Here is a 20,939-nt window from a genome sequence, read left to right as displayed (position 1 = left end):
GAAAAATTTCCATGCTTGGAATAAACGAAAAGGTGCCCACATGTAATTCTTAGGCAGATGAAACAGTGTTTTAGCATATTCCCTCCTACAGAAACCATCCCAGTGCTCCTTGTCAAAGTTTGGTTCCCCACCCATAGAAATGAGTCCTAGCTCTCCTTTTAAATCCTCTTTTAACGCTCACCAGCATTAAATAGGCATTCAATTACATCAGACTATTTTTAATTTACATTATTAGGGAGAACTCTTCAACAGTCCTGAGATAAAGAGTCAAGGAAAAGGCCTATTTCACTTCAAAAAGAACTGAGTTCAGCATTTGCAAAACAGGCGAAATGCGTGAATATGTAAGTAATAGGCTAAAGTGCAAACCAATGTTTTGATGCAAACTGTTCTTACCGTATGAAAACGAGCTTGACCTTCGATGGGGCAGTCTTAATGATTGCAGAGGCATTCTGATGACTTCTTCCATACAGTATCTGACTGTTTATCTGTCAGAAGAAAAGGTTTTCATGTGAGTGGAGAAGTATGCATTCTTTTAATTTATACCACCAAGACTTCCAAGTTTACGGCAGGATAAAGAGATAAGACTCAAAGAAAATGTGGTCCACAAAATATAAATGGCATTAACTTTCAAGGTTCTTACACACAGGAATATTGACGCTGCACTGATGAGCACACCTATCTGTACAGCGTTGTAGAGACAGAAATACCAGAGCTGAGGCACTAGGAGCTTCTTCCAGGCACAGCTGGGCTGCAGGAAGACACCGTATGGTAAGCACATAGGAGATGGGCACTGTTCAACTTGGCCTTGGACTGCCCAAGGCTGTCACCCCTCCCCTCAGCCGACTACCAGAGGATGGGGTGTAGTCTGCAACTCAGCAGCAACAATTTTGGCATTTCTCATCAGCTTTCTTACCATTCCTTTTCAAAGGGTAACTCCTAATTTGATTTTAAGAAGATCCTGTTTCTCATACTGATTCCATGATGGACCACAGAATTGCAGCCTTAGAATGGACATTAAGATATTATATTTCCAACATCCTGGACTCTGATTTATCAAAGAAAAAATACTGGAGTAATAGCAAAACATTCCAAGTTTTATCCTAGACCAATATAAACCAGAAACTAATGCAGAGCTAATTTAGTCTTACTGTTAAGCCACAGATGACTCTTTTTCGCAGATCCATAGAATGGATTTTAAGTGTTGTTTCCAAACTTATGGAAAACAACTTGATCTGGGAAGAACCATATAGGCGTGACAACAGCACAGATTTTGAAACAGACGCTCCTCTACCTTACCTACGGGCGACTGGCAGTTCAGGAAAACTTGCTGTTAAGACTGTGCTGACTCCTCAGTTCTGCTGAAGGAAACAGAACTGACAGCCACGGAGACAAAGGACAATTTAAGGACGTGCCACACCACTTCTGCTGTGATGGACGAAACACCTAAGCACAGCAACAGACACCAAGTACTATTTTGGACACTTTTGCTGCTGCAAGCAGATGCTGCAGTTTTCAGAGCGAAATAGCTTGGCTTTAACACAGTATGTGCTTCAGGACTTTTCTTTCTGTAGGAACTTTCCCAGTTTGAGGAAAAGAAGATGCATCTGTCTGCCAGTACCATCCTCAGTGAGAGTGAGGCTTCAGCAAGGAAAAGAGCATCTCCAAGGTGAATATAGTACCTACTTCCAAGCCAACCAAAAATACACTCAGTATCGTACCACAAAAACAACCTGCAGCGTAAAAATGGGATATTTAAAGCATTTAATTCGTTTCACAGACAGAGCTTGTTTTAACACCATGCTCCACCTCAGCCTGTACGCAGTGCCCTGAGTTTCTCGGGCTCCAGCTCCCCTTTGTTAATGCCTGCCCCCCTCAGAGGTATGCTAAGAGGATGCTCACCCTTCACCTCTGGCATTGCACAAGCTACAGCCATGAAGATCATATGTAGAACACAAGGTAGATATTAGTACCACAACAAATTTAAAGAAACAAAAAGCTGAGCTGAGTATGATGGGGGAAAAATCCCACTATGTCAAGAAAACTGACACTGAGCAATCTTCTTGAGCAGTTTCTTAGTTGTGCCCTGACGATTTACAGATTTAAACCCAAGCTGAAGCGAACATCCAGCAAGGTGGTGAAGGCAGCAGGGAGCAGGATACCAGAGCTGTCTTCCTTCAACTTCAACAATTCAGACTGCAATAAGCATCAAGATAACAAAAATCTGTGGAAGAACAATAATGTTTACCTACACCTGAATAACTGTAAACATAAACACAGAATCCAATGCTACATTTAGCATCTTGTATTTTATCCAAAAAAGAAGGTGAAACTTTAAAGATGAAGAAAAAGAAACGTTGAAATCAATATATTTGGAGTCATGACGTTGGTTCAGGTTCCCGGTTCAGCTCGTCCCGCCTCTTGCCATCCAAGCAAGCATCAGAGGCTTCCAAGCATGCAGAATAATCTGCTATTCGACTCCGCCACAATTCTCACTCCAAGCATCTTGATTAGATTAAAGCACCTCTCCGGAGCTGGGGCGTTCTCACACCCTTCCGAAGCGAGCAGCCAGCTTCATTCCGATAAACGCAATTTTTTTCTTCCCACTCTTCATTTACAACGTAATATTTACATTCACATTCGATACACCGATGCCGTTTAAAACAATAATAATGGAGCCCAGGAACAATTTATAAGTGATTATAGAAGGACTTTTTGTTACTGAAAATGTTTGTCTTGGATTTTGGTTTTGTGTTCCTGGAAGATTTTTTTGCTCACAGAAGAAAGACCTGGCCAAGCCCCGTGTCACGCAGGCTGTTGGCTCCTACTGGCACCTTCACAATACTCCCACCTTGCTTTCCATAGGTCAGACAACACGCAAGTTCATCAGTTAAACAAGGACAAGAATGAAGCCCCGAACGCTCGGCTACTGATGAAGATGGAAGAGAACCATTTCCCTGCCAAGCTCCTACCGTACAAAGGGAGAACCAAGGAAGGCCTGAGAGCCTGAGCTGGCGTGAAACGATTGGGCTGAGGAGTCAGCATCGCGCTGACGTTCACAGGGGGTGAATGTGGTGCTGCCTACAACCACCATGGTCGCAAAGTCAGAGCAAGAAGCAACATCCGAGGCCACGCTTTGTCAGTCAAAGGTGAATTAAAAAACCCGGTGGCAAACACGAATGCTCGGCTGCATTCGGGCTTCAAGCTGGACCTGAAGCTTTCAGCAAGTTTGTTGACTTAATTCTTCTGAAGTTCAAACACAAATTATTCACTGTATGCTTTACAAATTGTTTGGACTTAGTTAAATTACCATCAATTTTTCTAAACAGCAGACTTCTTGGATTAAAATTTATAGTCTTTACCCTGGTTAAATTAATCCTATTCACTAGATGTATCAAATAGTCCAAAATTTAATTAGCTGTGAGCTGGGTCTGTAAGTTATAATTATTTAATTACACCAAAATGAAAGGATAATCAAAGTAATATATCTCCATAAGGTTTTGGCCTGTCTCACATAGTTATTACTGCCAGTATTATTTTTTCTCTCTTTGTTTTTTTTTTTTTAAAGAAAAGGTCCCTTTCTTTTGCAAAGTCAATTAATGTTCCGTTAGCTTCAGACACCACAGCGATAAGCCAAGCACAAATCCTACTGAAATAAAACACAAAAGAGAACATCTAGGATTTCATAAGCCACACCATTTTAAACCTTTCCGATTAAATAAAGTGACACATTAGAGTAACCAAAACGTACTCTGGGGGTCAAATCCCATCAATCTGTGCTTTGCTTTTTTCATTTGAGATTAGAAGAGGAAAACAAAGCTTTGACTAAGAAAAAGAAATAAACCTATCTAAATGAACCTCAACTCTTCTCTGAATGTCTCTTTACGTAACTTCTTGGAAAGGCAGCAGAGAGCGGAGGAAGATAAACACATGCGACAGGCCTGAGGTCAGGGCAGCACACTGACGCTCAGTCTTTGATATAACCCCGCACTGCCTCGCAGCAGATTTTATCACATATCCCAAACGTACCGTTGCCTTCACCTACGCAAGTTTTGCTTTACAGTTTCATAAGCTAAAGTAGCAGAAAGTACAAACTCACTGAAATCTGAACTCTTAAATTAAGAGAAAAGAATTTAGAGGGTTGTTTGCTTCTCAAACTTTAATTTGCAGAAGAGAAACATTAGATATGGATATTAAAAAAAAAAAGAGCACTGTTTTTACTATGTGGCAGTAATGGAAATCCATAAAATTAGTATCATCTGATTTTTATGAAAATCAAGTTAAATGATACCCCAAAGCTAGTAAAAGAACTGGCATGGCTTCCTACAATAGTTACTTCTTTGTGCCAATGCATGAGGTTCCTTCTAACCACAGGAATTGTAGCATTTCGAGATACAACCAGACTCTGAAACAACAGGAGGTTTCAAAAACCTCTTGATCAGTCAAATCATCTAGACTGAAACCCCATAAAATACACCCAACCCCCCCAGATAATAAAGCATGAGAAAACCCTGGAAAGAAAAGAATAATTAATTAGAACATGAATTCCTCCCCCACCGAATTTCTCGCCCGGCACATGTTCAAACACGCGCATCACCTAAAGTGATCGACATCTCCTGCCCCACGCTGCAGTCCAGCTCTGCCGATGGCTCGGCAGGCGGCTCATCCCGCCGGCCCCCGCCTGGAGAGCCTGGAAGGAGAACCAGGACGACGGAAAACCACGTGCTGCCTGCGCTCTCGTGCACAACCAGCTTCCTGACCACCGCTCTGCCTGACCTGCAGCCTTCAACGTCACCACCCAACAGCAACCTGAGCTGGCAACCGCCACGCAAAGGGCATGGGAAAAGTGTTTGCATCCGCCTGAGAAAAGGCCAAAAGGACACCGTCCCTCACCCTCACCTTCCGTAAACGAATCGGAGAGGGACAGAAGCCATGGCTATCATGTTCAAACAGGAATTAGAAAATTAAATCACCAGAGTTAATCATTCAAGACGACTCTTCTCGTGGAAAACCTCACCGCCCTTCCACGTTCAAGGTACTGTCCCTCCCGAGGCCACTCGCCTAATCCAAATTAACTGTCTCGACACACGAAGAACATAGCGATGCCACAACAAGTAAACCGAGACTAGAACACCAACCCCCACCTTCTAAGCCGGAAGTGGCACTGTGAATCTGGCTGGGTAGTTCATCTACCTGGCCAAATACTGGTGCCTCTCACGTTATTACAGTAGAACTTACAATTATCTAAGAATCTTCAAATACCAGTAAAAACACGTTTGTTACAAAAGCTCTCTGGCTTTGAGTAATGACAAAAGTGGCATAAAAAGAAGAAAACAAATAATTGCCTTGCACGCAACAGTCAGACCACAGGCAAACTTGTACAGCGATTCTTGACTACGCAGAGTAACCTTCGCCCTTTCAAGAGGTGCTGTGGCCTCCTAGAGCAAAACTTCCAGGCGAGCAGGCTCCTTTTTTGTCAGCAGGATAAACAAGGAGAGGAAGACAGTGGAAAATCCCAACATCAGTAATTTAGCGTAACGGGGCTCTGAACAGCTTGGCTTATTAATAGAAGGCAGTTGCCTCTTATGGAAAGACGATAATAACAGTAATAACAGAGTGGATTATTCAGTACGAATAAAACCTCCCAGCAGGACAGGCCCATGCCGAGTCGACAAGCAGCAGGGCTCAGCAGCACAGGTACAGCACCACAGGAACGCGCTGCGGGCCATGCTGGGCACCATCAGCCACAGGACGAAGCCCAAACTAATAAGACACGAAGCAGCGCAGACACCTGCACTAAAACAGCAAGACGGCAAGGCAGGAGCACCACAGATGGCTTCTTTGCTTGGAGAAAAGCACGGAAAAGCAGAACTTGGGTCATGCTAAAAATATCTTCTTTTGCACAGGGACCAATTCTGACCCAAGTAATTTTCTGCCATGTATCCAAGTGGGATGAAAGGACTGTCTTCCCAAAAAAAGTGTTTTCTCCAGCCACATCCCCATCCAAAATACATCAAAAACATATTAAAAAAATAATGATTACATACAGTTTTTTATGTGACCTGCATTTCGCTCAGCGTATAGGCTGACTTTGAAAACGAGCCACGAGCATGCCCCCAAAAGACTACTGCTTTTTGTAGGAGCTAAAAGTAGATGATATTTCATTAATTCAGTGAGAAAAGGTTTTATGAATAAGGAGCTGAGGCAGTCTGGCAGCGTCCCTCATCCTTCAATTGAATCCAATCAAACTCCAGTTCAAAAGAAAAACGGGGAGGTAATGTCTCTTGCTATCCATGTATCTCCATCCCACCAACCTCACCTCCACCAGCAGCCGGGGGAATCTGTACACGCTGCGACAACAGTAACCAACAGGCTACACTGAGGCACCCCAGGACAGTGCAGAAGGCTAGAGGCTTCCCAAGATGCGAATCCCTTCTCCTGCCGATACCCTCTAGTACTCAAACCTGACGTGTAACGAAAGATGCAGATGCAAACGTACCGAAGCCATGCCGTTAGAGGAGGGTGGTATGTCTGCTGACCAACAGATGAGAATACTGGGGAAAATGACCCCAAATTCTTAGGAATGAAGAGGCTGCAAAGTCCAATAGCTTTTTTTCTATGGGATAACCACATAGTTGAGCAGTGGGCAATGGCCAGCAGCTCAGTCTGCAGGCAAAGCAACTAAACACCCACATGCGGTAAAGCACTACCCAAAGGAAGAGAAGTTAAGTTGCTTCATCAGTAAAGACTGTCCATCCAGGTCTCTGAATGAGGCACTATGAATCGAGAAACCGTGGGTGAGACAAACGCTTCTGCCACAAAGATCATGCTCACAGTCTTTAATCGTATGTCTTCAACTGGAGGAAACCAAACAATCTGGATTCTGTCACTTCCTAACTTCTGGATGCTTGAGTTAGCCGTTAGTGCTGTTTTAACCTATTCTGTTGTAAAAGACACTGCAAGTAAAGCCAATTGACCAACTTGACCTCTGCATCACTGGCATGGAAGTAGCATGAAACCATACTGGGGATAGTCAAAAGCTGTCTGGACACAGTCCTAGGTAACCAGCTTGGGGTGGCCCTGCGTGAGCAAGGGGGTCGGACCAGACGACCGTCAAAGATCCCTTCCAGGCCCAAGCCCCCTGTGCTATTTGTCCCTCAGTGACCCGTATACTTGTCCAGCATGAGGATTCCTAATGGCTACTGAAATAACCTAGCTACTGACCTCATGGTCACTGGAAAACCCGCCAGTGTAAATGCCCATTAGTTCCATCTCAACAACCCTCACATAGGACTGAAATGCTTTTACAAGACAAAAACACAGAGCTGTGAATAACTGACCACTGGCGTAAATATGAGAGGCCTGTGCATGACTAATGCACAACGCGTTCCCCTGTAACACAGGATGCTTCGGCGCTGGGTACGTACTCGCTGGGGACCGGAATGGGATCAACGCATCCTTCCATAGCAGTGATGGCACCTCTGCCCACTAGTGACACACCTTTAATGTGGTCACAGTGGTAGACGAGAGGTGATTAAGGTCTTTTTCATCTTCACTGTATTTGAAGTTTGGCATTTTTGAGATGGTGAATAACACTTTCCTCCCACTGAAGAAAAAACATTGTTTTATCTCCAGCTTGACAGGGAGAGGATTTAGGGTGGCAATGCCACCACTTTGGCAAATGCTACATATAACATGGATCATGCATGTAAATTCTGAGCCTCGAGATATATGTGATTAATCACAGATGGTGCATCTCCCAAGTACTGCTAGCAATACTCAACATTACATCAAACACGGCAAGGAATAACTCGTGAGATATAGGAGAACTTCAGTGGGTCCTTCTTTGTGGAAAAGTATCGATACAAAAGGCTCTGCCTTTACCACAAACTACCTGGCCCACGACATGCACAGAGAAAAACAGCACCTGAGTCCTTCCAACTAGTATACACGCAAAACTTCAGAATTTTAGTGGTTTTTTATCATTAGCACTTGGTGCCAGGGACAGAAAGAACTTAAATTTGAAGAAGAAAGTAATTTTGCTACCGTACTCCAGTATGGTACAGACCTTCATACCATTTATCATAGTTAAGAAGCAAATAATAAACTTCAGATGGTGTTATTATTACAGCAAAACAAGTCTTTCTTGTACTGTGTGCACTGAAACCCCACAATTATGGAACTGTTAGACAATGACAAATGCTTAGACAATTCTGAGTACTTCCAAGGTATCCCCAGGCAGTCAGATTGCTCTTTCTCAAGTCAAGAAACGTGTGAAAATAGGTGGTTTTGTGATGGCACAGAGAGTTGCTGAAAGATCACAAAATCACCACCGATGGAGAGCAGTCGGTCAGCGTATACCTGCTCTTCAGCGAAACCTTCTCTCTAAAGGAAAGACCCCCAGGGACAGCTGACTTTTTTTAAACCACTGTAGCAATCACGACTTGGGGAAACACTGCAGGTACCACAGCAGAGAGTCATTCTGCAACAGCCAAAAATGAGATGATCTGAAGGTGAAGCAAGGAGATAGGAGAAAAAGTGAAGAAGCTCTTGCAAATGAGCTCTCCTGACTTGTGGGTTAATTTGTGCCAGACACAACTACAGAAAATAAGTAATTTAGGCTACAAGGCATCACAACAGATTACAGCACGAATGTTTTATGTTCGGTATGGGGGATATCCCTGTCATCTGTAAAAATACATAAGGTAACTTTAAGGGGGTCTTGGATTTTTAAATGTAAGGTGTGAATTTCCCTGTGAAACCACATATGCACTACAAGGACAGATTTACTATCCCCTTCCTGCCTTTCAACAGTCCCACCCTAAGCATAGCTTGCGAACATGCTGAGAGCACAGACTTCGTGGACAAGCCATTAGTTTTCACAGGCCAGTGATTTTTGTTTCACTGAAAACACATTTACCTGCCAAAGGCCAAGTTCTCAGTTGGCATAAATCCATGCAGCTCCTTGCCTCAGCCACCTAACTCCATTGCAGGCTTTACTTAAGGCTCAAACGATAGCTTCGCATATGCCTCTCCCTCTCTCCCTGTGAACCCTGTCTAGCAGGTGAAGGAAACACTCACCTCCAGAAGTTCATCGCCAATATGCATCCTTCCATCTCGCCCCGCCGGTCCATCTGGATTGATGCCAACTACAAAGATGCTCATACGAGAGCGGTCCTTGTTGCCGGCAAGACTCAGCCCAAGCCCATTTTTGTCCTTCTCAAGCTCAATAATGTGCAACTCTCCCGGTAGGTCTGCATATCTTTGCCTGATTTTTTCTAGGAAAAGCAAACATAAAAGGAGTTATAACGATAAAGTAACTTAAATGCAGATGTTCAAGAACACATATAAATAAACTAGAAATGGATGGCTTCTCAGCATTTACTCTGCTAACAAAGGTCTCCCAACACAGACTCTAAAATACCAATTGCCGGGCCTGTATCACTCTCACAGCAAAAGCAGCATCAGCTGCACACACTGTTGGCATTAAAACTGCTCTATTTTAATTACTTGTACAACAGGTTGGTTCTAGACCAAAAATTTTTTTAAAGGAGTGTAAAAAAGGGAATTTCAGAGGCACCTCACTCTTACCTTACAAAACCCATCAATTTCAGGACACTCTGGTAATTTAGAGCTGGTTAATTAACCACGGTGGGAAAGTGAAACCCTTAGGTTGCAAACATGCTGCAAGCTCACCCCTCAAGGTAGAACCGTGTACTTCTGCCTCTTTCTGGTGACTCAGGAATATGCTCACCACGCTCTGCTTAATGTCACGTGCTACTGCGCGGATGACGACTCAAAGCAGATGCCAGTGACAATGTACGTGATGGATTACATTTTTAAACAGAGCCTCGTTTGATATTAAGGCAGTTATTTGTCTTTCATCCACACTTCAACCATTCCTGTGACAGAGCGCAATAGACTCACAAAGTTATCTGGAGCACGCTGCGTGTCTGTGGATGCCGACAGATTAATCCGAGTATTTTTCACCACTGCCATACAAACATCTAACACTATTGCCTGCGAGGGTCAGTCACAGCAAGGGCAATTTTCTTCCTGTCGGATTGCCCTCTGCAGATTTTACAGCCAGCTTCATAACACCGCCTGCATTCAAAGCTTCAGCTGGGCCACACAGTAAAAAAAAGCAAGTCAGAGGATTTTGCTGTGGCTGGATGTCACCTTTAGTACAGAGCCTAAGGTGACAAACTGCTGCATTATGCATTGGAAGAGAAGTCAGAGATTTTATATGTTCAACCATATCCCTGAGTCAGCAGCAGCAGCTAGATCAATATTAGCTGCTACCATTCTACCGTATTTTAATACTATGATTTAACCACTCTAGTGAATGTTCCCATGACAACAAGGAAGAGGGAAAAGAGATGGGGAAGGTGAGAGGGAAGTAACTAAAAGCGAATAAAAACTGCTGAGAGAAGGACAATGAAGTAGAAGTGTTCTTTCCACAGCCCCTGTCAGGCTGCCGGGATGATTTAGCCAAACTTGGGTCCACTCCAGCACCTCTCCTCTCCGAGGGTCCTTCCCAGCAAATCGTTCAGCTGCAGCAGCCCCTCGTGCTTCAGTAGAGACGACTGGGACAGGGGGAGCAGTCTCCTGTCTCCAACCCCAGATGCACCCCCAGAGCATTACCTACGCTCCGAGCAACACGGACCCCCCCCCTCTCCCACCACTGTATTTACAGGCTGGTGTTTTCCTGCCGTGCTCCAAATCCCCGGTGGCCTGGAGCCTGAGCCTAAAATCCTGGGGGTGGATATTAAGGGTGAGATGTTATCCCTGGAAAGCTGTAAAGCCCTGCAGAGGTCTGCACAAAATCAGAACATCATAAAAAATTAGAAAACTCATTTGTTACTATCAATTATATGCCAAAAAATTCCTATAACTGCATTAAATGGTAATCCATGCAGCTGCACAGCTCTTCAATGTATTTCTTAACTAATGGGGTCAAAATGTAATTAGAGGTGTGACTGGCTACTTGAATTTGGAAAGTGTGTTTTTTCTGCTTAGTATGCAGGATGCCTCCTGCCAAAAACCAGCATGTGAGGAAAAGCCAGGAAAACAGCGCTTCGGGAAGTACAGCTGACACAAGCACATACGCACCCACCCGTGTTTCATCCACAGCGCCGAGGTTTAGCGTTCTTTTCCCATCAAGTCCAGACCTGAAGAGCACAGAGGCATTTCCTGCCCACCACAATTAGACAAACGACTCATTACAGCACAGCAAGTAGCTGCAGCGTATCCCGGCTCTAAGCATAGCAGCAGCAGCAAAGGGATTTCTGAGTGACTGCATTTGGTGGCCGAAGCACAATCTGTGCTCTGGAGGGGTGATCGTTGCTCTGACACGGTTCCTTCCGTTGCTTGTTTTACATGGACAACACATCCCACTTCCATTTGCTGGCAGCCAAGCAATGTCTAATGCATGTTTTAGCAACTCCTAGTGGGATGCACCGGAGAGAGGCGAAGGGGGCAAGGCGAACACACGCTCCGACGCCATACAGGGGAAGGGGCACATCTTCAGAGACCGCTCCAAAACTTGTTGCTTTGTCAGTAAAACTCCTCGAAACTCCGCGATGAGAGGGCGGTGCAGGAGCAGCTCAGTGATGGAGACATGGCTCCAGCCGCTCTCACAGCCCAGGGCCCCCTGAGATGACCAGGGTCAGTAAACCTGTAACTCTGCAGCGTTTCTGCCTGCCACAGCAGCACAAAATGTGTTTTCTCACATGGAAAAACTGTTAGCTGTTCAAGAACACATGTATATTCCTCTTCCATGCCAGGCTGAAACTGAAAGTGAGGTTTAGTCCTGCAAAATGAGCAGTCTGGGCAATTGCCTGGAGTGGGACAGAGCCCTGCGCAAGTTTCTGGTCTGCTTGCGCTGGGCCAGGACGGGAAACCTGGTGAGCCGCTGGCCAGCTCGGCACTCCAGCCACACCAGTAATCGCCCCGTTGGAACAATTCTCTGGGGAAAGACAAATTTATCTGGGCAGAAAGCAGAGACCCACTCCAGGGGTCATCGAGTGCTCTACTTGTTAAGACGACTTCTTTTCCTTTTTTAAAAAAGGTGTTTTTTTAAAGGGGTTTCCCCACTGGATGGTTTTGTTTGAAAATATCCACACCTACAATGGAGGATAACCTCTGTGTGGCCTAAGCCCTTCGTTAAACGATCACATTCATTTATGAAGCAGCTATTTGAAATGGCTGAGGTGCCTGGAGTGGTAAAACAGTGGGAGGCTAGAGGGGAAACAAGGAAGATGCTACATGCCGAGCGCCGCTTCCAGCCGGGCAGGAGGACACCGTTATCCGGTGCTGCCAGAGAGGACGCAAGCTTGTGTGTACGTGTTCATGCATGCAGGGACAAGCAGAGACACCCCTGCTTTTAAATCCAAGCCTCTGCTCCCTGAAGAGCAGAAGGTCCTGGCTCTCACAAGCTCCACCTCCTGCAATTAAACACTTCCAAGGGCTGTCCTCACCAGCCAGCCTCCCGTGTAAATGATAACGTGCTATTCCCAGCGGTGCCCTATCCTTCCTCATCCAATCTGCATACAAATATCCTTTGGGCATCCAGCTGACTTCCTATAACACTGTAATCGTATTCTCAGTTTGCCTCTTAATAACAATCTCATAAGATTATTTTAAACAAGTATTTACTGCTTAAACAAACGTGCATCCAAGGCATCTTCTTTTTAATGCCTTTTTCAGCTGGTTTTTCTCCCCTCCAGCTGGTATCACTTTTCAGTTCTCTGCCTAGCATTGGGGAGCCAGTTAGCATCTGCTTTTGCAAAGAATTCCATTATCTGCCTTCATTACCAGATACTTTACACAAGGCAATTGTAATTCTGTTGTTGCTGCAGTACACATGGGACACGGCGTTTCTTGTTTTGGCACTACACGTAGCTGTTTCCATATTCGGTGACAATATGCCTATCACAACTTCTGCAAACAGATCTCACCAACAATATTTGACTAGCTAAGGTTGCATCCAGTGTCTTTTAAAAACGCTACACGGATGTAACGTGAACTAAAAGCAGAAGAATCCACCGTAGCGATCACTCCTGCAATAATACTTCCCAGTTATATTAGCAGACAATTACATTTCAAAGAGAAACCCTGGAAATGGAAGACAACTGCTTTCAAACAATATACTATTATGCTGCTGCATATGTTTCCCTGCTTCAGCCGCTATCCCTATTATATTTACAGAGAGAAAAAAGAAATAAATGGGGACAATATGGACAGGATATTGGAATTTGCATGATCTAGTGCTGCAACAAATACACAATTTATCTGCGCAGAAAAAACAGACGCCACTTCTCAGGAAGGCAAAAGGGTCTTTAAATTACAAAGATATATACAGCACTTGCAAAGGGCTGAGGAGCCTGCTTCCCAAACCTGCCGAAATCTCCAGTTAAATGAGCTGAAAGGGAAGATGTGTTTCTTTTGAAAATGGTGTCTCTGCGTAATGCAAATTCGAGTCCATCTAGAAAGGTAAGAGGAGGAAGGAAAAAGCTCTGGATGACTCAGCCCGGTGATTGGTTTTAGTACTAAATGCTCAATATTAAAACTGTCAGGGCAAAATACAGAGAAAAGAAAGGGGGAAAACACCACAAAAACAGACGACCGATAGTATTTGTGCATAGGAGGCAAAACTGAGGATTTTTACATCCCTCTCGCATTACCTCACGTAATGCTGAGCAACATATGCTGCCGTTTGGCGACTTTACAGTGGTCTCATTTATCAGCCTGTGTTCATTTTAATGGGTTTAGCTACCATTTTTATCACACAGCACATAACACGGTTACAGGCGCAGCCTGTTCTGAGATTACTGTGCTCAGGCAGCAGTACTGCAGCACCACAACCCCTGTTTTCCATTAGTATTGACAGATATCAGAATGCAGCCAGCATCCACTACAGAGCCAACCTTGCATATCAAACAACTAATTCTCTTCTTGATTTCACTATAAGCATTAAAAAAAAAAAAGGTAGGAAGTCCCTTGAAAGCTAACCCGAGAGCTGGGAGGGCAGCACGTCTAATTTACTGATTACAATTTACAAGAACCTAAATAAGCATATTGAAGGGACCATAATTGAACAAATGGGGTTTAGAACTCTCCCACTACTAATAATATAATAAGCTTATTGTTTTAATCTTCCCACTAGCCCTCTATTCAGCTCCAAGGAGGCAGACAGTTCTTCAAACCTTATCTCAAAAGCGATGCACTCGTCTCTTTTCATAAGCTTTAAACTGATAAAGAGAGAGAAGAGAATTTCTGTAATGCTTTCTTAAGTCCCATAAAATCATTCCTATTCTGCTCTCAGTGATCAGCATGCAGGGGAAAAATAGGGCAGTTCTATTCAAAACGGGCAAATCTAAACGGAAGAGCCAGAGATGTTGTTATGACCCGTCCCCCTCCCTCGGGTGGTGCGAGGAGAGGACAGTGCTGGGGCTCCCATCTGTAAATGCTGTTATCTCCAGACCTGTAGGCAGGGAGCATCCCTCCAGTCGGACGGGGCAGCTACGGGTTCCCCGTCTGATCCAGCATCTCCTACCATCTCTACTTGACAGCCAACCGTCCCTCCGGTAACACTTTGCTTCATGTACACAGTTTGGAGGTCATCTTCCAAAAACGAAGCGATGATTTTCAGAGACACATGAACCCCAGCGTTTCTATTATTCTTTGGCACACTTCAGTTAATGCTCCCACCCCACGTCCAAGTCGGTCATACACAAGGAAGGGGAAAAAAAACCCCCAAAAACCAAAGAGTTCCACAGCTGTACCTCTCCCCTTCCTCCCCAAAGTCGTGGGAGCAACACAAAGCATTATCCCGTTACTTTTAAGAGCACAGGGAGAGCATGCGGAGGGTGCCACGCAGACATAGCCTGCTCCAGACGAGCAGCTGAAGCGTGGGCTTTCATACACTCGCAACCACAGCTCACCCAAGCTCAAGTGAAAAACAAGCAAGCATTCAGCTCTCCCGAGACAAGTCTTACCCTAAACTGAAGGCTGCCTCTTTTCTTCTTTTTTGTGTGAAGGATTCAGGCTATTATTTGGGACCTGAGTTCCCTCTCTTCTAACTGCTCCCTTCAGCTCAGGCTCCCATCCCGGTTCGCTCCTCGCATGCCACACAAACCCTTGCATCAGCTCCTCAGCTCACACAGGAAACCCGCCCTTCTCCTCCAGTGCTTTCCTTGGATCCCACTTGTCCCTCACATCACTCTTCCCACAGCAGAAGGTCAAAATTTCTGCTACTGATCTTTAACTAATCCAGGAAGAAGGGTATAATGAGAGTCTCCACAATCCACCTCAAGTACCATTTCATTTTGTTCCTGCGAGCAGACGACATTTAGAAACAGTGATCGTTAATTTTTATTTCCTACAATCAAGGAACTGTCACACCTGAAGACAACAGCAGAGAGAAGAGTGACAGTTAGTCCTGGCTGAGAAACAGGGTAACTCCAAGGCTGCACCATCTCATGTCAACACTTTGAACAGATGGAGTTCTTGCCAACAGTTTTTTCCTTAGTTCAGGCCCACAAGGTTCACTGTAAAGCTGCAGGTCTGTTACACAACATGTAAGTTCTCTGAGGAAGGGATATTTGATGGTTTTTGTTTTTTAATTGGATGACAAGGACTGATGAGTCTACTCACACTGATGTTTATCTGAGATCTTTTAAAAGGAGATTTAGTGGAAGTGCGGTAAGCAGAGCATCCTGATGCTAATAATGGCGGATTATAAGGGAATCTGCCCGGCACACAACACTCTCACTCATCTGCCTTTCAAATGACGCATCAACCCCCATCCCAGCACTTGGGTTTCCTCAGAAGTGACCTCTGGGTGCTGCGATCTCGCAGTCAGTCGCGCCGGGGCAGCACTGGGGCTGAGCTCGGAATGCCTCCGTGCCAGCCCACGATCCCACTGTCCTACAAGGCTTTGGAGGAAAGGACGGGCAAATCTGTCTGTGTGCTTCTTGCCCGCTGCCCCGGGACTGACGAACCGGTTGTTTCTCTACCGGAGACACACCAACTGGGCAGGCTGCTGGAGCATCATACTGCCTCTGGTTGATCAAACACAGACGAACAGCAACAAAGACATTTTTCTTTTGATAAAATCTTCTATGAGGATACAAACAGCTATGTGTAAAAATATATCACATCAAGGGTGATGTGTGAGCCCACGGAGAGGCCCAACTGAAGGTGTTTTGAACTAAATACATCCTTAAAATACGGGGTGCCCTCAAAACACACCTGGCTGCAGACCCCCCATTTTTAAGCTGCTGAAAAGAGAACTCAGAAAAATCCCATACTCTACTGCCTAATATTGCAGTATATTACATTGTACCATGCAGTTTAAGTCATCTAAGGCCAGAATATTGGAGCTTCAGAGCTTCCCAGCCCCCTCGGTGGTGATGGCACTGAGCAGCCCAGAGATAAGGCTCAGTTATCACGGCTGCCAGGCCCGCTCACGCTGCAGCTCCCGAGAGGAAAGCAGTCACTCCTGCTCTGCTGAGCCTTGCCTAACATAGTCCTCCGGGAAGCTGGGATTTGTTAACAGTATAAGAACATTAGAAAACCCCGATTTCCATCTGTGACGTCTGAAGGAAACGTGAAATAGCTCTAAAGGCACGCTGCTCGCGGGGCGGCTATCGCCTGGCGTCGACGTGCCCACCAAGTGTCAGGGATCTGCAAGGACACGACGTGCGCACCCCAAATCAGCTTCCCAGATGCTGCGACAGGCGATGTTTCAACGACACGTTTTACAATGCAGTTTTGGGAAAAAAACCCAACCAACCCAACCCCTCACAACTGGGATAGATATTTCTTTTCTGAGCTGCTCTTCCTGGCAGGAGCAGGTTTCCTGGTTTGCTCCTGCCCACACTGCTCCGCTAGGATCTATAATCCATCCCCTACATTTGTATTTGAAAGCTGCTCGTTTATTTGATGGAAGAGCAAGTGTGCCCGAGACCAAACAAAGAATATTGGGGAACTCTAATCCATTGCTTTTCTGCTTGGTCTGAACAGGAACAAATGAATATTGTGAACATTTAAATTCTTCCTCCCTTGACAGTAACACAGTGTGACTTGATCTGACAGTGTTTCATCCTTAAATAATGATGTTCCCACAGAGCGACTGGCACAGTCATTATCTTGGAATCTTTCTGCACCGAGTCTAATTAAAGAGAACAGCTTCAGACTATTGTCGAAAACTGAAAGTTTGCTACCTAACGAAGGTTTTTATGGGCCCGAGCATCGACTTTCCCAGCGATAAGCGATTGTAAGAGGCAGCACCAGAGACACCTCTCAGAAGCCAAGGTGATGAGCTATTTGTTCCTAAGAATCCGGGATGAGAGCCTGAACCTCCTCCATCTAGAGGGAGATGGGATGAGAAAATAAGGAGTCTTTTAGACTTAAAAACTGCTTGACAAGCAAACACAACCTCTACTGATGAGCCCAAAGATCTAAAGAAAACTCTTCAAGGAAGGTCTCCAGGACAATTGCCACCATTTGTGAAAATTAGACTAAAATCGTAAAGCTTCGAAAAAGAACCCAAAACAGTTGCACTAACAAGCCATAGAAATGCAAAGGACTAAGGACCTGGTTGTGAAGCAGATAAAGAGGAGGAGACGACACTGCGCAGCCAGGGTAAGAGATGGAGAGGAGAAGCAGGAAGAGTGCCCCAACCCGACGTCATGGCCTGCTTTGCCAGAGCGGCACAGCTGGGCAACGCAACAACGCTACGTAAAATCAGTGCGAGTTAACAAGGCCTGAAGTCAATTTCTGGATTAAAAAACCCCACCGCAGTGGGTTAAGTTTGTTTGTACGGCCATTCTTAAATACGCTGTGACAGCGATTAGACAAGATTGAAGTTGGGTGAGTCACCCAGGACTGTAAAGCCCCAGAAAATACCCACAGAACTACGTTGGAGAAAACAGTGCTAATCTTAACAGGAGAAGAACCAGGGAGGATAGATCATGATCGGCGGCTTTAGCTGTCATTTAATCCAATGGTGATCTTAACAATGAATTTTAATCCTGTTTAGTATTTTCAGGTTTTAGTTGTTGTGCTAAAGACTGATTGTAACTAGTTAGTCACTACAAAACCACAATCTTCAGTCGCCGATAAATGTATTTATATTGCATGTTCCTGCTTTAGGCCAACTATGGGGATAAAATGCTACAGAAGTATTTAAGGAAATACAAAATTTACTATACATCTGTTGAAACGCTCAAGATTTATCACACACGTCAGATATTGTGAACAAAATCGCTTTTATACTATATATTTTTCCTAACGATACGTACTGTTTGTATTTGGGCAGAAATTAGAATGCAATTAAAATATAAGCAACAGCTTTGGAATGAAAATTTTGCATACAAATATGCCAAATGTGGTTAATAAATGAAAACACTTCAATAAAACCATTTTTTGTATAAAACTGGAATATTACACAAAAGCACTGTTATTCTCACAGTAGATGGTGGAGGTTCTACTGTGATCAAACCCATTTTCAAATGGTCTCATTTGCACTCTGTCAAAGATTTCCTTTTGTCTGTCTTGGGGCCTTCACGAACACCTAGTTAACGACAAACGCTGCGCAGTGACCTCGGAGGAGGTTCTGCCATCACGCCACGGCCACAAACACTTCCATAATGTTCCAACTGACAACTCTCAACTTCACACTCCTAGTTTTTATTCACAGACCAGAAAGGAAAAATATCCTTTTTCAGCTCCTAACAAGTTGTTCAAGTTTGATAAGCTATTTTCATTCCCACCGAACGAGTTGACTAAGCTGTAGAGAGAATAGGTCTTTGTTTCAGGCAGCCAAAGAACAAGTCAAAAGCTGGCTTTTTCCTTCAGCTGGTTCTGGGTCCAGACTTCTCTCAAACCTCTGGGTGCACACATACTTCTCCTGAATAGGTTTTTCATTTGAATTATGCTAATAGGTTAGAGTATGCTCAGTTCTACATGTAGATTGCCATTTAAAACTTACAATGTGTGTTAAAAGCCAAAAAAGCTTGATTTAAACTAAGCGCAAATCCAATTTAAATAAAAGGGCAGCTTAATATTCAAGAAGATGAATATCCAGCTTTTAGAGGACACAAGGTGATAGCGAGGAGTCAGCCTGTAGACAGAACAAGCAGGCCTGACCATCCCCACCCACCCTGTTTAGTATCGTTGATCTCCTCCTTTTTCAAAGTTTAGGCAGCTATTCCGAACTAGCATTTGGTAGGCTGACCTAGCTAGTCCTTCACCAAACCAATTACAGGTCCTCAAACATGCCCAAAGTACCTGATGACACCGCTGCCACTGCACACTTCCAGATATGAAGCCCAGAAACAAAACATTAGATAATGTTTTGATAATTAGAGGAACAGGGCCAGCACACCCCATCCCTCCCTGTGTCAGGCAATGCTCCTGCAGAGCCGGGGAATTTCCAAAGAGGAAGTCCGAGTCAGTTCAAGGTCCTGGGTTTTGAGCTATCCAATTGCACTTGAGCCATTTTCAAGATTTTACAACACCAAGCAATGCTTAGAGGCTTTGTTTAAGCCTAAACCTGAGTTTCCCAATATCATGACTCACCTTTGATTGCTGAAGCAAAATGAAAAACGAAAATTGACTGCAACACCTGGCAATGCTGGGGCCTACAGATTTCTGTGCCTTGGAACAAGACAAATACACACCTAGAATTTCACTTTAAAGCCTCTTCTATTAGTATAAATCCAATAATAATTATTCTACTATATCTTTCCATATCTCCAGCTATGGTGTGCGTATTTCATTTATGACGGCTAATGCAATAACCACAGAATTACAGGTGAGACAGGTACACAAGGCCACGGGATCGGCAGCACCGGGCAACTGCTGGCTTCCAGTCCAAGAGAGACCCGCACCTCAGAAGAGGGAGACCCACTCCCCACCAGCCGAACGAGGTTTCTAATACACAGCTCTGCTCCCTCAGGATTAAGAGACTGCTACTGGCTACCGGTGGTCACATTAATCCACAGGACCCCTTTCCCAAGCCAGAGAGCTGAAGGAGAAGGTCCTCCCTCCCTCCTCAGCTGGAGCCATCTCTCGCGCCCCTCAGACTCCTCCGTGGGCCGGGGCGGCCGCTGACCCACCAGAAGGCCATTCCTCCAGCGACGGAGCAGCCTTCTGCCGAGCGCGTGGAACCGGCTGAGGAGGGGAAGAGCAACAGGCACACAGCAGCGGGGAAGCGGAGGGCGGAGGCAGGAAAACGTGCTCCCCCGGAGGAGGACGACAAAGTGAACGCTTCCCATATAGTCAAACAACTAAAATGCAAACTTCCAGCCTGAAAACTACTGTGATTAATGCTGTTACTCCAAAAGAGAAGAGCACCAACCAAACAAAGCACTAACTCGACTGTCTCTTCTTAAAACGAGAAAGCAAAGGTTTATTACTGGAATGTTTTCAAATTGTCCTATTTGATATAAACTGAGAGTATTTGTGCTGTGCTAATAAGAACAGATTTTTCTGCCACTCAAAGTATCAGACAGACAGCAACTCTTGCACTTATACACCCAACTGCCATCTTCTTTTTCCATCAGGTGAGGCAGGGGATCCAGACAGATGAATGGATAACAATTCCTCCCCACACATAGCCCCCCATTAGTATCACTGTGAAATCATAAACCGGTTGTATACTCTCTCTACATAAGCTGTACATCATATTTAATCAGCTGTCTTGAGAGTCTGTTCAAGAAGTCAATCAGGTTTATGCTGCACTTACGACATCATAAAACTTGACAGATGTGATTAAATAAGACAATATTTTGTATCAGAAATTCTGATTGTTTTTAATCTCTCCAAAGGACAGAGTCTGGCAGACCTGTTTTCCCTTCTAAGAGAAGTAAAATAAAGGGATTAGGGTCAGACACCTTTGCTTATACCACATTTCAAATTCGAGCTGAAAAGCA

General features: G+C 44.6%; 1 protein-coding gene across 1 annotated transcript in view; it reads right to left on the bottom strand.

The window, feature by feature from the left end:
• The window catches only part of INADL (InaD-like (Drosophila)), a 138,459-nt gene that overhangs the window by 45,657 nt on the left and 71,863 nt on the right, over window positions 1–20,939 (bottom strand). The window contains exons 28-29 of the mRNA XM_010149628.1: window positions 9,079–9,275; window positions 394–485 (exon numbers count right to left, since the gene is read on the bottom strand). Coding sequence (XP_010147930.1) covers window positions 394–485; window positions 9,079–9,275 — 289 coding nt within the window. The remainder of the gene's footprint in view (window positions 1–393; window positions 486–9,078; window positions 9,276–20,939) is intronic.

The sequence above is a fragment of the Eurypyga helias genome, unplaced genomic scaffold (genome assembly GCF_000690775.1).
Source record: "Eurypyga helias isolate BGI_N326 unplaced genomic scaffold, ASM69077v1 scaffold874, whole genome shotgun sequence".
In the NCBI taxonomy this organism is placed as follows: domain Eukaryota; kingdom Metazoa; phylum Chordata; class Aves; order Eurypygiformes; family Eurypygidae; genus Eurypyga; species Eurypyga helias.
This window is presented reverse-complemented; position numbering and strand designations above follow the sequence as displayed.